The following is a 20,591-nucleotide window of genomic DNA, read 5'->3' as shown; positions in this document are numbered from 1 at the left end:
TGAATTACCAAGAGCGAGAGGTTTCTGAATTACTGCTGAGTGTACTACGCTGATGGGCTGTGTGTGGCACCTCAGCCCTGTGAGATGGAGGTACCAGTATCATCCATACTTTGGAGAGGAGGCCAGGAAGGGTCTAAAGGTCGAGAGAGCTGTATATGATTACCTGTGCCAGGTAACACATTTCCACATGCCACCCTTCAGTTCCCTTATTTTCATCACCCTCTAACCAGGGCTTCAGAGTGGGCTTTGAGGACTAAGGTGGTGAGTAATGAGATGTCTGACAGAAGCATTAATAAATAGAAAAGGAGAAATACTGGCTTGGCTGAGAGGCCCTGTGGCCCCAGAGCCTAACTGGCACAGAGTCAGTATCACAGTAAGTATTTGAGACTAAGTAGGGGAGGGGAGCAAAAATAGGAGGAGCTCAAAAAGTGGAGACCAGTGCAAACATCTCTGCAGATAGTTATTCCTTGTCTTACCCCAGTGTCTGTATTGGTGCCTGGCAGGTAGAGGTAGACACTTCACTCAGTAAATTTACTGAGTGGATAAAATAGGACAAACAAAAAAGAACAAGACAGAAATCTAAAAACCCCACAATACTATGGCAATCTACAAATACTTTATTAGCAAGAATAACAACAAGTGCAGCATGGGAAAAAGAATCCTCCTTCCCTCAAGGGGCATCATTAAACCCTTAGAAGGGGCAGCACAGAACACAGTGGTCGACCCAGTGTCTCAAGCGGGTTGGATCAGACAAAAGTTATCCGTGTCTTGGAAGAATTGACCTGCCAGACGTTTAACTCCTCGTACTCATCAAGAGCCGCCTGGAACTGGGCAGGTGTGAAGCCACGAGATATGCAGCGTTGCTCGGCCTCGGAAAATCGGACACTTCGGCCCCCTGAGACCAATTCACGGACAGTGGCAAATATCACATCTGCTGGCCTCTGGGTCCTGAAGGAGAAGTATGAGTGTGTAAGGTCAGGGATACAAACAAGAACACCAGTATCAACAAAGAACAATGGCAGTCAGTGTTAGAATTCTGAGGCTGGCCTCGTATACACGTGGATGCAGAAGCCAAGTGATCTGCTCAAGAAAATCAAGGTGACTCAAACTTCATCCTTCATTAAACCACTCACCTAGCTGTTTGCCCCTTGTCGCCTAAAAGTGAGTCTTTTGACATCTCCATTAGCCTTATTGCTTCATTCACATCTTCCTTCTCCACAGTGTCCACCATTCGCAGGCGTGCCTAAGGGGAAGGTAGGGGAGAGATGGGAACAGGAGGAGAGCAATGGAACCAAGTCAGGGAACCCCCTTGTTCCAGCTTTAAGGCTGGGCAACTCATGTTGCCTGCTCACGAAACAGAGTGGAGCTCCCCACTTCCCCCCAACATCCGCAGTGTTGGGCCGGCACTGTCAGACCGAGACAAGTGCAATGCCCAGGGCAGCGTCCAGCAATTGCCCAAGTCTCCGCCTCTCAACACTGGCCAGTCCCGGTGTTCAGCTGTCCTGTGAGGGAGACCAGACCCTTTTGAACTCCACTGGGCTCCCCACCATGACAGATGGAGCTTGGGGAGCTCAGCCAAGAAGGCGATTGGCAGAGAGGTTGTATCCCGGGGGCTCGGGAAGTGCTAGCTCAGCAGTAGGTCAGGTAATCACACTACCTGCACGAACAGCACTTTGGAGCCCCCGGGACTAAGGTCCAGGATGGGAGGATAGAAATGAAGGAAGGTTTATAGCACAGGATCTAGGACACAGGGAGTGAAATTCATCCCACCCACCCCTTCAGTGAGTCTAAGAAGCAGGAAGAAGGCCTTTCCCTCCATGGACGCTGCACGTGCCCTACTGGAGCAGCAAGTACCCACAGTGCGGTAGCACGGAGAGGACCACTATCTGCACTGTCAGCACTTTAGCCCCGGCAGGGCTGGAGTGGGAGGGAAGAGGCAATGAGAGCATTAAGGCGTGTTGCTCAGTAAGGGCAAAAATAGACAGCCCTCTGGCAATACAGGGACCTGTCACTCACCAGAGCAGTTGAAAGCCGCAGAATGGCCAGCAGGGTCCGGGCAGAAGTATAGGTGGCATCCTTACTAGCCCAAGCCTCTCGCCTCATCTCCACATAAGCTGCTGTGATATAGTCAGCCAGAGACTCTGGCACTGTGGGTTGCTTCTCACGGCACATAGCTATGTAACGTCTGTGGGAGAGAAGGTTCGTGGGAAAGCAGAAAAAGAGATGGGGAATTGAGTGAACGCACAGGCGTCTTTTTCTGCATAAAGGCTTCCCATTTAACAAAACTCTTTGGGGTTTCATATACACCTTATACACACAGCCTAAAGGTAGTCTTATGTAAGTTTTTTAGTAATTTTGTGCAGGAAACCAAGTTTCATGTGACTGTGAACCTGTAACAAGATCAGATGTAGAATTTTCTATTCAGAAGTGTCACGGTGGCACTCAAATAGTTGTGGATTTTGGATTAGGGATGTTCAAACTTGTATTAAGTATCCATGGAACGGGACCCAGCTTGGCCTAAAATGTTTCTACCTGCCTCACCCCTAGGGCAGAATGGTGGTGAGGAAGGCAGGTTCTGAGGACACTGTTCTCATCTGGCCAGGCAGAGGGGAAACCTTGATTTATTTATACACATAGGCACAGGGGACACGTTGATTTATTGTTCTCAGGCCCAGGACATGTGGTAGTGGGTGGGGGGGAGTGGTGAAAAAACACACCCTAGGACTGAAAGCTGTTCAGGAGACACTTGTGGCCCAAGACACTGCCACATGCAGGCAACTTGCCTAAAGTGCACCCATCCTCACCCAGCTCTCCTACCTCATGAGCTTCATGTCCAAAGGTTCAAACTGGGTGGGTGGCTGCCGACTGTGTTGGTGCACATAGGTGATGTGCTGGGCCAACCTGAAAGGGGAGGTAAGGAGGAACACTCTTTAGGGCTACACACCCCATGCCCCAACTCTAAACATCCCTCACTTTTACAGTGTGGCAGGGACAAACTTTCCCGGGAAATCCTCATCAGCATTTCAGCCTCCATCTACCATTTCCCTAACCATGAACCAGCTCCTGCCAGCAGAGAACATGACTGACTTTCTGATTTCACCTCCCTCCCTACAGATCATTAGAAGGGCATGTCTCTTTGGGTGCTGAGCTTCATTCACCGTAGGTCATTGTCTCGGTCAGGCCGGTCCTGGATCAGCCAGAGGAGGTCAAATCGGGAAAGCAGCGCAGCAGGAAGCTGTATGTTCTGCTCCAGGCTGCGGCGGGGGTTATAGCGCCCATAGGCAGGGTTGGCAGCAGCCAGGATGGAGCAGCGAGCATTCAGTGTGGTGAGAATGCCCGCCTTGGCAATGGAGATAGTCTGCTGCTCCATGACCTCGTGGATGGCTGTGCGGTCAGCCTCCGCCATCTTGTCAAACTCATCGATGCAGCACACGCCCTGGTCAGCCAGCACGAGGGCCCCGCCTTCTAAGGTCAGTTCTCCACTCACAGAGTCCCTCAGCACGGCTGCTGTAAGCCCCACTCCTGAGGAGCCACGTCCTGTTGTGTATTGGCCTAGAAGAGAGGAAATAAGCAGACTTACTTAGGGAGAGAGGAATAAGGAAGGGAAGGAGTATAGGGCAAGGAAGCAAAGACAGGGCCAGTGAGGTGAGGCCCATACTGAATTGCTCTGCCCTCTCAGCCTTTCCCAAGATGGCTAAAGATCTGTAGGGTGCTGGCAATACCTCCCTTCCCTTACCACCAACCCTCTCTAAGAACTACTCTCTCCTCCCACCCCCACCCTTTGAATAAACAACACCGTGGTCCTATCCCACCCAAGGTATGATTACTCACTGCGAGGGGCCAGGCGATCGATATAAGAGAGGAGCTGAGACTTGGCCACACCAGGGTCCCCCATCAGGCAGATGTTGATGTTGCCTGGAGGAAGGGAAGGAAGCCCCTGAATAACTATTCTCTAAAGCAACTTGTCCAACAGAAAAAAAACACTTGGAGGTCTGCCTCGCCTCCCATACCGCTACTCCTAAGTTCTCCCCGTGCCCATGAAGGCAAGATCCACTTTCATTCTTTGACCCATAGGGATACTTGCCCACAGCATCTTTTTTCCTTCCAAACGACTCAACCCACCCCATGTTTCTCTCTCGTTCTTTCTTCTTACCCCTGATTTTCATGCCTCGAGGAGACTGGTCCACACCTCCCACTAGCAGGAGTAACAGTGCCTTCTTCACATCTTCATGCCCATATATCTCTGGGGCGATAGAAGCTGCCAGCTTTTCATAGAAATCCTCCTCTGCAGAGAAGTTAAGATTAGAGTATTTTCTGGAAAAAGGGCTGAGATGAAAATCAAATTCCCAGCCTTCCCCCTGGCCCCTCACCTGCAATCTGCCTCAGCTCCTCCTTGCTCAGCTCTCCAGCCCCAAACTCATCATCATCACTCTTATTCATCTTCACAATCCGATGGGCTTCCAGGTAAGTTTCTGAGAGTAAACCCTTGGGCAAGAAAATGCCAGGATATGGATGAAATCCTTTAGCTTGCCCACCACCTGATTCCCTAATGATTTGACTAATGATTTGACAAAACCCTTTGTTCTGTTTGATGTTTTGCTGTGTTAGTTTTCTCTGCGGGAGGTAGGGAGATTGAGTGGGCGAGGGGAAAGGGGGACTCTCTCCTCCTTGTTTCAAACTCCCCTTCTCACCTGTACCACCTGTCGGAACCCAGTGCGCAGGACTGGCAAGAAGATACCAGTAACGCTGACGTGGTCTCCAGGCTGGGCAATCCTCGTGTTCTCTCCTTCTACCAGCACCGTGATGCTGCGAGGGATGTTTCCCACGGGCACTTGGTCACTCTAGGAGAGAGAAGGGCAAGGAGAGAGAACATAAGGCCTGTTAGGACCTGACCTTTCCTCCTTAAACATCCCACTCTAAGACTTCTCAGTCTGCCCAGCCTCAAACCAGCCTACGGGAGCAGGGGAGATGAGACCTCCTTTACCTCTTCCCAACTCAAACAGAAAATTCCAGGTAAACCTCCCTCCTGCTCTAGGTGAGAGATTTTCTGCCTCAGCTCTGTCTTCCCTTCTCTTGTTCTTTCTTCCTGCCACTCCACAAGTGACTATAGGATTCTAGTGGACTCCCTGCTTCACCTGCCCAGGACCACATATCCCAAACTCACATGTTCTTGCATCTTCATCTCCTGGAATTTAATGAATTTGGAGCCACGTGTCTGCAGATATAGCCGCCCTCCCGAGCGGTTGGTTTGGCACTCCTGGCTTGGGCACATGATCAGAGGCATGAAAGTAGGAGACTGGATCTAGGAATATGAGAAAGAAAGCAACAAAAGAAATCAGAAGGAAAAGAGCCCCTTGAATCACATTTCCTCTTCATGACAAATATCTTCAAAATGTCAAGAATCCCTTAAACTATTCTGGGTCAATATGACAAACATCAAAAAAACAATACAGGAACAAAGACCGCTACATACCAGAGAAAGAATGAAAAGCTAACATGCAGGCATCTTTTGCAAAGTAGAAAAAACAAGCACAAGTGCTTTCCTGTCCCTCGCTCCACACGTACCGGCTGGTAGGTCTCTGCTCCACACTGGTCACAAGTGTAAGTGGCCACCACCATTCTGGGTTTGACTTCAGAGACTCGAGTAACGATTCCACGTACAGTTACCAATTTCCCTACGGAGTCAGCCCGTACTTCCCGGATGACACGAGGCTTGTTGCTGCTTGGGCCTTGAAAATACAACTCGCTAAGGGAAGAAAATAGTCATTAACAAAGTCCAGGAGAAAACAAATGCCTACATCCTTCCCCAGAGAGACCACTCACAATCTGCGCATGAGCTCAGCAGGGTATTGGTTCTGGGGGCTTCGCATTGCCCCAGGGTCCCTGCTCCGCTGCTCCATCATCAGCCGGTGCTCAATGTAAACGTCCAGGACATCTTTATTCACCGCCTAAAAAAAAGAAAAAATGAATGGCAGAACAGGAAAAAGAGAGCACAGTGCCAGACAGAAGTCACTATCCCTCCTTTCTGCCAGCTCAGAAAACGTCACTATCTGAGCAGCTTCGTGACAGAAGCCTAAATCCCTTGCCCTGTTCTCCAGCCATTTACCTCCCTCTCCTTGTACTGAGGCAGCAGCTCTTGTACAGCATCAGCAAAGAGCCTTGCATAGCGCCTGGCATTCTCACAGATCGAGTCCACCAACTCAGGGTCATCCTCAGCTACGTCATCCAGATCCACGTACAGTGCCACCTGTTCCCGATGAGCCAGCCGAACCTGGGGTGGGAAAGAGACAGCAACACCTCAGAGCCAAGTTAACCTTGTTCACCAGAATTCACACATCACTGTGAACTCAGAGGACAGGCTCTAGACACCCACAGGGGGAGAAAAAGCAGCATCAGACAGAGCAATATTCACTTCTCAGCCCCCAAACCCCTAAAAGCACTCTAAATCATTTATGAATATACTATACTACCGTATTCACTTACTGGATATCATGTGCTGTGCTAAACTGTCACTTACAAACAAAATGTAATTTCTGAAACAAGCTAGACCACCTCTTATAACTCCTTAAGCACACCCTGTTCTCTTCACCCAATCTTACACTTACCAACTGGTTCCCATATTTGAACTGCTTCTTTCCAAATTCTTCATCTTGGTAAAACTCTTGTAAGAACTTCTTAACCTTTTCTATAATGTAAGTATAAAACCATGAGAAACAGCCTTTCTTTCAGATATTGTACTGCAAATCCCTCTGGTAGAAATAAAAAACCCACTTTCACTTAAACACAATCTATGAGATACTTATTACATGGATATTTAAATAAACCTACAAAATTGTCCCCAAAGTGGGCAAAACTCCTTTTCACAAATCCGTTTTTACCTAGGGAAGCGTAAGGGGCCCCGGGCAGTTAGAGTACTACCCAACACCTTCCCCCCTGGGGAATTCCAGTCTCTACCTGAGTTTAAAATCCTAGTACCCTTCCCCAGTGGCCTCCCACACTCTACAACACTCTCCGGTCTCAAGACTCTCAGCTTTCCCTCCACCCGTACAGCTCTCCCTAAATCGTTGCTCTCGCCGGGATCTCGGCCACTAGGCCGGTCCTCCACCCCACCCCCGCTACCGCCAGTGCTTCCGCTCTTAGTAAACAAAGAAGCACATGGGCCCAGATTCCAGCCGCCTCACAGCCCAGGATTCCTCCGCCAAGGCGGGAGCCCGCCCCGCCATTGGCCAGCACGCTGAGGGCCTCTCCGTCCCTCCCCACTGCCGCCGTTCTCGGCCTCGCGCTAAGCCCCCGAATTCCAGGCACGCCCCCACCCTCAGCAACTCTCTCTGAGGCCACCGCGCGGAAGGACACTGTTTACACACGACACTGCCTCCAACCGCGTCGCGCCACTTCCGCCCGCCTCCACTTCCGCTTTGAGGGCGGCCTGAAGTGGCCAATCCTGGCGCTCAGCGGCCCTGGGCTGCCCGCCCCCGGGGCTTCGGCGCGACTCGGGAGGACGCGGGAACTCGGGAATGCCCAAAAGCGCGGAGGGAAGAGGTCCCAGGGTCCCCATCCTAGGCCGTAAGCCCTTAGACAGGGTGCGCGTCTCTCCTGGGTGCGACCCTCCTTTCTGCAGCCCCCCAGCAGGGTTATTCCCATTCTCACGACCACAACACCTTTCCTGGGCAGGTTTACCAGCTCTTCGACCCCGACGCCCCCCGTGCGCCTCCCATGGACCGTCTGTCTCAGCTCCGCCGCCGCCCGACCCTGCCTCTGGGCGTGCGCGCCCCATGGCCCACCGACACGGCCCCCTAAGACCCCAGCTTACATCCACAGGTGTTAGCCCGGAGGCTTCCCGCGCAGAACGCCCCTCTCAGGCTTGCAGACCCTCACCTTTCTCGAGCGCGTAATCCTTAAGTGCCATCGCTGCCGAGGCGTGCAGCAGCAGTTGGCGGGCTCAGGAGTCTAGCTCCTGGGGAAGCGGAGAACGTCCGCGCGCTGGACTGTGGCGGACCAACCGAAATTGGCGCGAAACGTCGGCCCCCACGTGACCAGCGCCACTGCGTTTGGGCCAATCGGAGAGGACGGCTCTCCGCCCTCCCCATTCGCCGCAGGCCCCAGCCTCGGCCAATCACCAGGCGAGTCTGGGATGAGTGACGGGAGGCGGTGGAGGTGTCGGGAGGGAATCGCCGGGCGAGGCGGGGCTGGCGCCGGGTTTCCCGCGGTCGGTGCTGGCGCGGGCGGAGGAGGATCGCTCTTAAAGGGCCAGCCCACGCGCGTCCTTTTGTTCCGGGGCCGCAGGGCGGGGCAGGTCCAACTTTCGCCGCCTTCTTGTTTACTCTCCAGAACGGCCATGATTTCCCAGTTCTTCATTCTGTCCTCCAAGGGGGACCCGCTCATCTACAAAGACTGTATCCTTGACCCGCGGGGCCGGGCGGGAGTAGCGCCCGGAGCCAGCCCCTGTCGCAGGCTCCTTAACTGTCCTTCTACCCGCCAGTCCGGGGAGACAGTGGCGGCCGGGATGTGGCCGAGCTCTTCTACCGGAAGCTGACGGGACTGCCAGGAGATGAGTCCCCGGTTGTCATGGTAACTACTGGGGGCGGGGGCTGGCGGGGGGCGCCTCCTCCCACCCAGGACTGGTTCTTTGAAAGCTTGCGCTGGGGAGACACCTAGCTCCAAATTAAGCTAGCGAAAGTCCATCGAGCGCTAACAGCATACCAGGTACCGCTCCATGCGTGTCTCAACCCTCAACAACTCTGGGGTGGGTGCTATTATCAACCCCATTACACGCTGGGGGGAAGCTGGGCCTCAGGGAGGGTTCAGGTGTCACCCAAAGTCGCACTGCAACCACGACTAGTAGGGGCACTGGGATCCGAGCTCGCGACCCCTCTCTTTTCTTAACGCCTTTCTCCCCGTCTGTGTCTCAGCACCACGATGACCGTCATTTCATTCACATCAGACACAGCGGTCTCTATTTGGTAGCCACGACTTCAGAAAACATTTCTCCCTTCAGCCTCCTGGAGCTGCTCTCCCGGTGAGGAGAACTGGCCTGGGTGCCTGGGACTGCGGGTGTGAGAGGAGGAAGACGGGGATATGCACACTTGGCCATGTTTACTCAGGTTGGCCACTCTCCTGGGCGACTACTGTGGCTCCCTGGGTGAGGGGACCATTTCCCGCAACGTGGCTTTGGTCTACGAACTCCTGGATGAAGTGTTGGTGAGACCCACAGATTGTCTTCTCTTGTCTGCTTTTCCACTGTGGCCGGGAGGCTAAGTCTACTCCTTTTTCACACCGTCTGTCACCCCTCTGGCCACCCGAATACTGTCCTTTCTTCATCACTAGGACTATGGCTATATACAGACCACGTCCACGGAGATGCTCAGGAACTTCATCCAGACGGAACCCGTGGTCAGCAAGCCCTTCAGCCTCTTTGATCTTAGCAGTGTTGGCTTGGTCAGTAGGAGGAGGACGAGGGGGAAGGAGGGTCAGTCGGAAATGTCAAACCTGAGGATTGATTGCTTTGGGTGCTTTACAGTTTGGAGCCGAGACACAGCAGAGCAAAGTGGCCCCCAGCAGTGCAGCCAGCCGCCCCGTCCTGTCCAGTCGCACTGACCAGGTGAGGGAGAGATGGATGGGGTCAGACCCTCTGGCTTTTTTCTGGGACCCCAGAGTCCAAGATCCCAGCATATTTTCTACCTTCCCTAGACATGGACATCCTTTCCCTCACTTCATGTCCCCACCCCAGGGTTCTGGCATGGACTTCCCTGTCCCTTCTGCTTGTCCATCTTAGAACACAAGCCATTCTGCCTCCAACCACCCAAATCCCCTCTCTTTCTCTCAGAGCCAAAAAAATGAAGTTTTTTTGGATGTGGTCGAGAGACTGTCTGTACTGATAGCATCTAATGTAAGTTTGGGCTCCCAACCCTGGAGCTGAGGACAAATGGGATTTGGGAAATGTGTTAGGAGGGTCAGGACTTGGGCACTGACCTCGCTGCCCCCTCAGGGCTCACTGTTGAAGGTGGATGTGCAGGGAGAGATCCGGCTCAAGAGCTTCCTTCCCAGCGGCTCTGGTGAGGAATCTATGGGCTGGGCCCAGGGCTGGGTTTGGGACAGGCTGCTTGGTGTCACGTGTGGTGGTGTTTGCTGACCTTTCCTGATGTTCTTTCCTCTGGTAGAGATTCGCATTGGCTTGACAGAAGAATTCTGCGTCGGGAAGTCAGAACTGAGAGGTGAGAATGTGGGTCTTTAGAGTTCATGGAGAGAAGGTAGAGACAGATTGTCTCTCTTTTTTCTGTTCTTTTTTCCTGAGATATGGGTCAGGAGAAGAGCCCTTCTCTCTTTCCAGGTTATGGGCCAGGAATTCGGGTTGATGAGGTCTCATTCCACAGCTCCGTGCACCTGGATGAGTTTGAGTCTCATCGAATCCTCCGCTTGCAGCCGGCTCAGGGCGAGGTGAGGCTCAGGGTGGCCTAGCGTATTCTGTCCACCATGGGGAAGGGAGGCAGTGCAGGTGTGGGGAGACCAAACTGACCTTGCTCCTCTCTGGCCTCAGCTGACCGTGATGCGGTACCAACTTTCTGATGACCTCGCCTCCCCGCTTCCCTTCCGGCTCTTTCCCTCTGTGCAGTGGGACCGAGGCTCAGGCCGGTGAGACCATTTCCTGTGTTCCAGAGCTACCTTGGAACCCAAGCCAAGATGTATATATTCCCAAGACTTACTACACAGAGAGTGCTAGTAATAGGGTGCAGATTGGAAAAAGGCTTGCCTAGTGGAGTTAAGCTGGATCTCAGCCCTTCTTCTTGGGGTACAACCTACACAGCCCTGCATGGAGGCCCTGGGTGGGGAATGGTAAGATGCCAGTAGGATGTAGCCTAAGTAATGGTATTTTACTCTCTCATCCAGGCTTCAGGTTTATCTGAAGTTGCGATGTGACCTGCCCCCAAAGAGGTAAGAGTTAGGGATCGGCCAGGCCTAGTTCATCTGTGTAGGGCAGGAGACAGACCTGCTGCTGCTTCCTTCAGATGCAGCCCCATCCTCAGAATCCAGTTTGGTTAGAGGCTCTAATGTTTAGGAAGCAGGGGATATTTGTGCTGAGCTCCCGTTGTGACATTTGAGAGGAATGGGGACAAGGGACTGTGCCTTTCTGGGGCTGACTTTGCTCCTTTCTTCTCTGCAGCCAAGCTCTCAATGTCAGGCTGCACCTTCCCCTGCCTCGAGGAGTGGTCAGGTTAGTGTGTGTGCTCCAGGGGAGCTTCCTCGGGGAGCACAGCACGGGGCAGAGAGGATGAGCTGAGTACAACTGGCCTGGCCCAAGGAAGGCACGACCGAGCCCCAGCACCTTCCTCTCCAAACTCCAGCCTGTCCCAGGAGCTGAGCAGCCCAGAGCAGAAGGCAGAGCTGGGAGAGGGAGCCCTTCGCTGGGACCTGCCCCGGGTGCAAGGAGGCTCTCAACTGTCAGGCCTCTTCCAGGTATCCGCTGTCGACCCTCTAGCCCCCTCTCCTCTGACTTGCAGCCCCTCGCCCTGCCCTCCCCAAGCAGTTGCTGCCTTGTTCCCCAGTGTGGTCAGCCTACTGCCTTCTGTCCTCTCCCTTACCTCTGCTCCTCACAGATGGATGTCCCAGGCCCCCCAGGGCCTCCCAGCCATGGGCCCTCCACTTCAGCCCCTCCTCTGGGGCTGGGCCCTGCCAGCCTCTCCTTTGAACTTCCTCGGCACACATGCTCCGGGCTCCAGGTTCGCTTTCTCAGGCTCACCTTCAGACCCTGCGGCAACGCCAACCCCCACAAGTGGGTGCGACACCTAAGCCACAGTGATGCCTACGTAATTCGGATCTGAGACTCGCCATACGAGGATGCCAAGGATGCCAAGGCAGCGATTTGTTAAATGGGAAAATGACGATCTTTTCTGGCCTCCTAGCCTATGGCACTGGGTCGAGGCAGGAAGAGTCCTGAGTCTGAGTTCTGAGAGAGCAGGGGGGCTCGACGGACCCACCCCTTCGTGGTATCCAATGCAGGAAGGACTGAGGTGGATCAGAACTTATAAACCAAGCTTTTATTCTGAGGAACTGGCTGTACAACATCTAAAAAAATGATGTGGAGGAAGCAGCCTACTATTTCCTTCCACCCCACGAGTGTGCGTGCGTGCGTGTGTGTTGGGGGGAATCCGGGGGCTGGAGGTGGGGCATCACGGAGCAGGCTGAGGGGAGCCAGAGCTGGGGGGCTGGGAGCCGTTAGCCTTTGGAGTCCCTGGAGCTGGAGGGGGACTGTCCCCAGCTTCCTGTTTCCCCCCACAGAGGGCACTGCCCCCGAGCGGGGAGGGGGATGACGACGGGGGAGGAGCTGGAGAAGGGTGGGAGGTGGGACCTCCTTTGCCCTCCCCTGTAGGGGGTAGTGAGACCACGATGTATTTCTGGACGCTGCCGGGACCAGAGGGAGCAGTGCTGGGGGGTGCGGTGGTGGCCGTGGAGACCAGCTTGACGATAGGCTGCACGCTGGGGACTGTGGTGGTGACGGGAGAGGTGGTGGTGGAGCCTGAGCCGGGGGCTGAGGTGCTGAGGGACAGGACCTGGGCAGAAAAGAAAGGCAGTGCCCATCACCTTGTGTCCCCCATGCCCCAGAAACCTGGAGGTAGGAGCACTTGCTTCCCCCCAGATAATCTGTTCCTGTCCTTGGGTCTCTGTAGGCTACTGCAGCTCAAGGCCTTGCCCAGGCTGGGCAGCTACAGCCCTGCAGGACCCTGGCACGTGCCTGTCCCATCTCCTGACTTTGGGCCGGAATGGACTGGTGCTACTCGGGAGCCTCCCCAGGGTGCTCTGAGGTGACCGGGCCCCTCGGGGTGCTCCTCACCATCTCTCACCCACGCACCTGTTGGGTGGATGAGGCGCTGGAGGATGATGACATTACAATAAACTTGGTTGGAGGAGGGGAGGGCTGAGGCGGGGCAGTAGCTCGCGCAGACACCAGTGTCTGGACAGGCAGTGCGATGGAGCCAGGGACCTTCAGCAAGCCAGGGGTCCGAGGGCTAGGCTGAGGGGCCTGCGAGAGGGTCAGTGTGGGCCGGGGCTGCAGGGAGAAGAGGCAAGAGGAAAACGTCAACATCTAAGAAAAAGAAGAACCTGAAGGGAGAGGCCCGGACTCCCCTTGCTCTTCCTCAGTGCAGCATCAACAATAAGGGGCTGAGACGCCAAGACCGCTGACGCCGGGCCTGCATGTGCGTGTGTCTGTGAGTGCCTGTCCCGGTGGACACCACAGCCTTGTCCCACCCCCAGGTGCTCCTTCCCTTCATCTTAGCCCTCCTCCCTACTCGGCCACTGACCTGCGTGATGGTCAAAGTGGTCCTGTTGACCTGCTGAGCCTGCAGAGCGGCCTGGGCCCGGGCCTTGACCACATGGGAGCAGAGGAGGGGCCCGAGGGACCCAAATTCTGCCCGATAGGCATCCTGATTGTCAGGCGGTGGGCGCAGCTTTGCCAGAACAGGGGCACAGTGCTTCTGCAGAGAGAAGGCAAAGAAAAACCAGGTGGAGGGAGGCCTGGTACTCAGAAGAGCCGTGGGGAAGGGGTGAAAAGGTGACACTGATGGAGGCCAGACTACGCTGGGCTATTAGTGTGTGTAAGAGATACTGCGGTTTTTCTTCATGAGAAAACATGGGCACCAACTGCTATAGAGAACTTGCCAAATACACGGGTGATATCTATGGGATCGTTGGTCCAGAGAGCATTTGCCTTTCAAAGTGGGCCATATAATGATGCAGAGGCAGCGGGGCAGTGCGGTCTAGGAGTCATGACCCCTCATTTCTTACTTAGCCTATTTGTGCCTCAGTCTTTGCATCTGCAAAATAGGTTAGACTCTGAGGTATGCTCTGAATACAAAGATGGAGCGAGTGAATAAAATAGGCCGTATGCATGCTAAATACCACCTGTGTGTGTAGGGGGAGGGGTCGTTGGAAGGAGGAGGGCAGGGGCGGGGGCTTTGGTCACCAGGAGGAGGCTCTGCACGTGGTCTGCTCCTATCCGGTCAATATTGCTCAGCACGGGGCCATCCAGGACGCTGCGGATGCGCTCCCCTTCCTGCTGCAGCCGTGGCAGGATCAGAGTCTTAATTACCTGTTGGAAAGGAAGGGAAGAAGCCAAGCCAAGAGCTCACCAGGGGTCTCTTGGGTGGGGAGGTGTCGCCTTCTGTAACCTCATGACCACCTCCCCTCCCCAGTTTCTTTCCCCTGGGGCCTAACATCATGTCCCAGCTCTGCCAGGCCTGCAATGGAGCCGTAACGAGTCGTCCAGGGAGTCTTCTCGTCCACCCAGCTCTGTAAGGGAAAGGAAGATAAACCCAGATGAAGAGGTCTGAAAGGCTAATTGTTAAGAACCCAAGTCTTTCATAAAGACACTTTCCTTGCAAATCACAAGACATTACAGACAAGACTCAAGGCCCGCAGACTCCCCACTCCCAGTCCCCCTTTCCTCTGCCCCATTCCCATATCATCTCCCCCAGCCACAAGTGTCCCGCCATTGCTGTAGGTGATGCTCTGATCCTGGGAACAACCCAGGGGTGGTGGAGAAACAAATGATACCTGGTAGATTCTCCTGGCTTACCTTGGTGAAGGTCTTGGTGATCCGGGACTGGATGTTGTTAGTGGTGGTGCTGAAATGCTTGCAGATCTGGGCCACTAGGCGGGCAGCAAAGTCTCGAAGTGCCCAGTGATTGTCCACATCTGGTCTCAGGCATAGCTGTCTGCTCACAATGCAGGTCATCACAGCTGGAATCAGCTCATGCACCTAAGGGAGAAATGACAGGTCAGCTGATTGTGACAAACAGCTTCCTGTTGGTGGCAGCAGGGTCCCTGGACTCCAGCAAGAGAGGAGGGTAGGCAGAACCACTCACGTATTTTTCTAGATACAGTGTAGGGTTGTCCATCAGCGCCTTCACCATGCGCATCAGGTAGATGAGCAGGGCCAGGTTGTTTTGAACCACATTCACACGGACCTAAGGAAAGGAGAAGTGATAGGGCAGAGACATCCCTCGGATGAGCTGTCCCTGCTGCCCCTGTGCCCCTGGAACCTCATCTTCTCACCCCCTCTGAGATGAAGGTACTGAATCGTGGCAGCATCTGGTAGAGACCCGGGTCGGTAGCAATGCTCTGCAGAGCTTCCTGTGGGAGGAGGGCAGCCCGTGAGGTGGGGGCAGATATCCTGGGGAGGAATTCTTGGGGCCTCCGAGGGGAGGAATCTCAGGGTAAGGGCAGGCGGGGGGCCTCACTGCTCTCTTGGCCTCACAGGACCCCACACAGGCCTCAGTGATTTCTTTGTAGTACAGCTGCTGCTCCACAGACAGCTCGTGGATGCTTCGGGGCTTCAGTCGCAAAGGGGCCCCCTCCAGCAAGGGTGGCGCCTTCTTCTCTTTCCCTGCATGAATTGGGGAGGTGGGTTTGAAGAAAAAGCTCCAGAAGAAGCCTCAGGACCAGTCAAACCTTAACCCTCCATTCCTTCCCCAGCCCCCACCCAGGACACCTGGCTTCCTCTTAGCCTGCCAGATCCTTTCTGGGATGCTCTGGCTCTGAACTCATCCACTTTATAAATGACCATCTGGCTCTGGGGTGAGTCAGGAGAGGCCTGGCCTAGATGTACTGACCTTTGCCATCAGCTGGGGTGGCACCTTGACCTTTGCCTTTCAGGGGTCCATCTTCCTCCTGGCCTGGCTTGGCTGACTTTAGGGGTTCTGTGGCCTCGGCCTTCTGCTGCTCTTTGGGAGCTGATGGGAAAGCAGTCACAGTGGGAGGAGTGACAAGAGCGGCAGGAAATGTAAAGGAAGGAGGAAGGAGAGAAAGAAGTGGGTAGGCATGGAGAAGATTACCTGGGGGTGGATTCTCAGGGATAGCTGGCTGGCAGCCTTCGATGCTCAGCCAGTGAGCTGTGAGGAAGGAAGGTGTCAAGTTAAATCGCTGAACATGGACACCAGGGAGTCACTCCACGCTAAGGAAGGTGTGTTTTCATTCCTGCTCCCTTTCTTGCAACTCACCAGGGATTTCACACTGAGGTTTTCCTCACACCCACATGCATCACTCCTTTCCCTCCTCCCTGCCACCCTGCTCTCCTTTCCCCCAACCTTTGAGGCAGACATCCAGGGGAACCCGGGGCAGAGGGGTATTGATGATGTCGCTCAGATCAACCTCCTTCTCTTCATAAAAGTAAAGCTCCCGTCCCCCACCAGAGGCGAAACGGAAAGGAATGAACTCCTGAGCGTGGAAGCCATAGAGTGGCTGTATCAGGAGAGAGAGACACTGGGGTGAGAAGGGAGCCTGGTTGGAAGCACATGCAGCATCTGGGAGGATGGCATCTCACCACCCCGCTTCCAGATCAGTCCTCCAGCCCCTTCCTGTCTTTCCCAGTCACCTCGACATTCTTTAGCTTCAGTGCATAGTCAATGTCACTGGTGGTGAGCTTCTGCCGCTTCCCCATGTGCATGAACTTCAAGGCATCCTGGGGGAGGGGGTGGGAGAACAGACGTCAGCCCAAGACCCTGACAAAGGGGGCCCAGGCAACATTCTGAATAATGCAGGGCTGGGCAGAAGGGCCAGGTCACCTGTGCGATCTCCTTGATGCGGTAGCTGACTTCATCTGTCAGCAGCTGGCAGGTCTCCTCCTGAATCTGGGCGATGCCCATGGACTCAGCCACCACCTTCATTGACTCCGAAGGCAGCACAGTATTGCTGAGCTTCAGCTTCTTCTCTTCAGCCATTCTGGAGTCTCTCTTCTCCCCAGAAGGATGATGCCCCAGGGTGGAGAGACAGAGACCCTGGGAGGAGGATGAGGCAGGCAGAAGAAATAAAAAGAAACATGAGACCCAAAGAAGAGGGACCATCTACTTGAGAGAGGCCACAACAGAGGGAGGACAATGGAGATGGAAGGAGGGAAGTAATGTGGGGGCATCCTCTGTCCATCCCCATGTAAGTCAGTCCTGAGTTATAACAGAAAAAGACAGAAATTTGATCCAATTCACTGTGATTTATTGAGCACTTATTCTAGGCCAAACACTGTACAAGTGAGGTATAGTAGAAGGAACACAGACCTGAATTTAAATCCCAGCTCTACAACTACCTACCTGTGTTACTTGGGCAAATTACCTGTGGCCTTCTAGGTCCTTATATGCAGCCTTTGACTGAATCCAAATTTTATAGAACAAATCTTTTTATTAATGGAGGCGCAGCAGAAAAAGATGAAGCTTTTCTTGCTCCTTTGGTGCTTAAAAAGGAACAAGCTTGAAATAGAAGGCCGTAGGTTCCCCACCCATTTGGTTTTCTTCTCTGTAAAACGTAGATAATGCTTTTTCCTCTAAGGTTGTTACGCACATTACCTACATCTCTCTTGCCCCTCATCATTATTCATGCTTGTCAAAAATACAGCTCTCCCACTCTGAGCCTACAGACCTGTACAACAGAATGTGATGAGAAAAACATACAGCCATGCGGACCAGTTCTCAATTTAAATTCATGGCCATGTACTTCAAAGGGGCCTTTATTGCTGCCAGTCACCCTGTATTTCTCCAGCACAGTCCGTCTCCCATTGTCCTGTTTGCCTTTCCTCCTTCCTCATGCTCAGCGATCAGAAAAGGTCCTCCACAGACTCCATATACACCATATACTCTGCCTTGCCACCTGTGACCTTGGAGGAACTGTCCATGCTCCGCCCAACTCAAGCTTCACTCCAGCACTTCTCCCATCTCCCTGCATCATCATCAATTTCTTAATCTACGAGATCATTTTCATCAGCCTACAAAATGCAGTTATTTCTCCTATCTTTAAAACAAATGGGTATATATAAATGATAGATTATTCAGACTTATAAAGGGAATTTTGATACATGCTACTGCCTGGATGAATCTTAAAGACATTATTCTAAAGGAAATAAGCCAGTTGCAAAAGGACAAACACTGTATGATTCCATTTACAAGAAGTTCTCAGGCAAAATCATAGACAGGAAGTAGAATGGTGGCTGCCAGAGGGTGGGGGGGGGAGAATGAGAATTGTTTAATAGGTAGATTTTCAGTTTTGCAAGACGAAAAGAGATCTGGAGACAGACGAAATATGAATGTACTTAACATTACTGAACTGTATTTAAAAATGGCTAGAATAGTAAATTGTATGTGTATTTCATCACAATTAAAAATTGTTTAAAGAATTTTTCTTGATTCCAATTTCTCCACAAGATATATACAATTTTTTGCTCTTCCTTGCAACAAAATTCCTTGAAGCATTGTCTTAACTCTGTTTCTAATGCCTCTCCTCTTCTCTCTTAAACCTATTCCAGTGAGGTTTTTGTCCCCAGTAGGTCCCTGAAACCACTTGTCAAGATCACCACTGACTCTACATTGCTAAATCCAAGGTCCACTCATCTTACTTGACCTCTCAGCAGTATATAGCAGTTGACCACTTCCTTCTCTGAAAACACTTTCTCTACTCGACTGCCATACTGCCTTCTCCTGGTTTTCTCCTGCCTCACTGGACACTCCCTCTCAGTTTCCTTAACTGGTTCTTCTTCTCCCCATCTGCTTAACGTTGGAGTGTCCTGGGCTCAGTCCTTGGTTATCTTCTCCAGCTACACTTACTCCCTTGGTGACCTCAACCACTCTCACACCTTTAACTATTGCTTATAGGCGGTTAGATTTATATCTCCAGCCCAGAGCATTCTTCCTAACTATACAGATGTGAATATAAAACTATCTACTCAAAATCCTCACTAAAACTGAACTCCTGATTTCCCCCACCCACCTGCTCCAGCCTCAGCTCTCCTTATCTTCATAGCAATGTCATCCACCCAGACACTCACTCCATCTGAGCCCTCTCATCAAAACTGCCAGGTAATTGACCCTGACTCCTCCGCTCACACTGCTTGGCCCAGATCACCATGATCTATTGCCTGGGTAACTTCAACAGCCTCCTGACAAGGTCTCCCTGCTTCCACCCTTGCCTCTCTACAACTATTCCTAACATAGCAGCCCAAGTGATTCTATCAAAATGTAAATCAGATTGTCAGTTCTCTGTTCAAAACCCTGTAATGGCTCTCCATTGGCCATAGAGTAAAATCCAAAATCCTTACGATGACCTACAAGGTCCTTCAAAGTTTGCCTTCTCCCCATTACAACTCTGATCTCCTTTCCCTTCCTTCTTCTACCTTGATCCAGCCACATCATTCTACTGGCTGTTCTTTAAGCCTGCTAGGCATGCTCTTGCTTTATAGCCTTTGTTCTGTTCCCTCGGCCTGGAAGGCTCTTCCTAGATGTCTGCTTGGCCACCTACCCTGACCACCTTATTTAATTCTGCACTCTGCCCTCATTCTGCTCTACTTTTTCTTTTGTATACCATTTAACATCTTCTCATACTTTGTATCATCTCTTATTATTAACCCCCACCACCCACCATCTGGCCAGGAATATTTGTTATGTTCATTGATGTATTCTGGGAGTCCAGATTGGGCCTCTGACACTGTAAATATTTGTTGAATAAATGAATGAATTGTTAAGGCTTAGGGATGCAGGCGCTCAATAAATACTTGGTATCACTATTATTAAGATTACTAAGATATAGGCCCAAGCTTGGAGTCTACATTGTGGTCAAAAGCAGAGTGGCAGGCTTGGAGCTGGGTATTAGGAAGATTAACATCGACAGTGTTCAGGACTGAGTGCAGCCGGTAGAGTAGGGGCGTGCCGAGGGGGATGGGAAGATGGAGGCTGAAGGAGAATTTGGTACTTTTCAAACCATCCCAGGTCTCCTCCCCCACTTTTGTAAGTCTTATCTATAGAGGACCCAATTATTCAACACATACTCTGTGCCTGGCGCCGGGCTTACAAGAAGCGGTCGTGTCCCAATTCCCTGTCGAACTCCTACTAATCCTTCAATACCCTGCGGTACCCTCTGCCAGTAAAGTCTCATAAAACACGCTGCAGTCTCAGGAGCTCCTCAGATAAGTGGAGTCGGCAGGGAGGCTTTCCAGAGGAGAGTTAACTTGAACAAGACCTGTGCAGTAGTTTCCCCAGCAGAGAAGCAGGTCGAAGATTCCCAGGCAGCGTTAAAGGAGGCTCAGAGAGCCCACTCCATTTCCCCGAACATCCCTCCAATGCAAACACACACACTGAGTCCCCACAAGCACGGACACACAACCAACCGTCCTCTTTCCAGTCCCCACACGGGCCCTTCAAAAGGTTTCCTCCCGGTACCACTCAGACCCGCCCCCGCCAGCCGACCGCCCGGGACAGGAAAAGTCTCTCACAGAAGCCAAGCAGCCGCTCACCCGGCGCTCGGCGCCATCTTGGCCCCGCCCCCTCCTGGAAGCAGGTCCTGGCAGAGACGAAGAGCCATCGTTGCCCCTTCCCCGTGCCAAAATAAGTCCTATAGGTTCACGGCCTGAAATTATATGTAAACTAAACTTTGTTTATATATCTACGTATGAGTAACATGCCCTCTTGTTCTAATTACTTCAATTTATCCTTCACTATCCCCCGGCCAGGACCTTCAGGAGGCGCCACAAAACACAGGCGTCCCCGCCCAGAGCAATAAGGCCCCACCCACTTTCGAGCTGGTTCTGCGCATGTGCAGGCAGTACCAGGCTAGATTTTTTTTTT

General features: G+C 52.7%; 3 protein-coding genes across 5 annotated transcripts; 1 reads left to right on the top strand and 2 right to left on the bottom strand.

Moving 5' to 3' along the window:
• Positions 1-602: 602 nt before the first annotated feature.
• On the bottom strand, positions 603-8,540 carry MCM7 (minichromosome maintenance complex component 7). 2 transcript variants are annotated; one of them, XM_012638974.1, is made up of 15 exons: positions 7,876-8,540; positions 6,606-6,685; positions 6,107-6,271; positions 5,824-5,948; positions 5,566-5,746; positions 5,165-5,302; positions 4,692-4,841; positions 4,371-4,485; positions 4,154-4,285; positions 3,832-3,915; positions 3,159-3,552; positions 2,818-2,901; positions 2,017-2,185; positions 1,134-1,243; positions 603-948 (listed from the first exon to the last, which is right to left on the bottom strand). In XM_012638974.1, exons 1-15 carry the CDS (start codon positions 7,904-7,906, stop codon positions 747-749), a joined length of 2,160 nt encoding a protein of 719 aa, XP_012494428.1. In that variant the 5' UTR covers positions 7,907-8,540; the 3' UTR covers positions 603-746. The 2 variants fall into 2 exon arrangements, with proteins under 2 accessions (XP_012494428.1, XP_012494429.1); XM_012638975.1 differs by lacking the exon at positions 7,876-8,540 and adding an exon at positions 6,955-7,117.
• On the top strand, positions 8,138-12,117 carry AP4M1 (adaptor-related protein complex 4, mu 1 subunit). The gene is made up of 15 exons (XM_012638978.1): positions 8,138-8,393; positions 8,480-8,568; positions 8,910-9,016; positions 9,102-9,198; positions 9,325-9,435; positions 9,518-9,598; positions 9,824-9,886; positions 9,986-10,052; positions 10,158-10,211; positions 10,328-10,434; positions 10,535-10,629; positions 10,885-10,929; positions 11,159-11,209; positions 11,340-11,451; positions 11,592-12,117. The coding sequence occupies exons 1-15, from the start codon at positions 8,336-8,338 to the stop codon at positions 11,814-11,816; spliced, it is 1,362 nt and encodes a 453-aa protein (XP_012494432.1). The 5' UTR covers positions 8,138-8,335; the 3' UTR covers positions 11,817-12,117.
• Positions 12,011-20,304, bottom strand: TAF6 (TAF6 RNA polymerase II, TATA box binding protein (TBP)-associated factor, 80kDa). 2 transcript variants are annotated; one of them, XM_012638976.1, is made up of 15 exons: positions 19,796-20,304; positions 16,557-16,769; positions 16,367-16,453; positions 16,080-16,233; positions 15,828-15,884; positions 15,606-15,725; positions 15,234-15,379; positions 15,049-15,126; positions 14,859-14,960; positions 14,570-14,752; positions 14,209-14,283; positions 13,958-14,083; positions 13,296-13,469; positions 12,845-13,042; positions 12,011-12,545 (listed from the first exon to the last, which is right to left on the bottom strand). In XM_012638976.1, the coding sequence occupies exons 2-15, from the start codon at positions 16,710-16,712 to the stop codon at positions 12,165-12,167; spliced, it is 2,037 nt and encodes a 678-aa protein (XP_012494430.1). In that variant the 5' UTR covers positions 16,713-16,769; positions 19,796-20,304; the 3' UTR covers positions 12,011-12,164. The 2 variants fall into 2 exon arrangements, with proteins under 2 accessions (XP_012494430.1, XP_012494431.1); XM_012638977.1 differs by having other exon boundaries at positions 20,240-20,288.
• Positions 20,305-20,591: the final 287 nt, after the last annotated feature.

Source organism: Propithecus coquereli, unplaced genomic scaffold, assembly GCF_000956105.1.
Source record: "Propithecus coquereli isolate 6110/MARCELLA unplaced genomic scaffold, Pcoq_1.0 Scaffold137, whole genome shotgun sequence".
Classification (NCBI taxonomy): Eukaryota; Metazoa; Chordata; class Mammalia; order Primates; family Indriidae; genus Propithecus; species Propithecus coquereli.
This window is presented reverse-complemented; position numbering and strand designations above follow the sequence as displayed.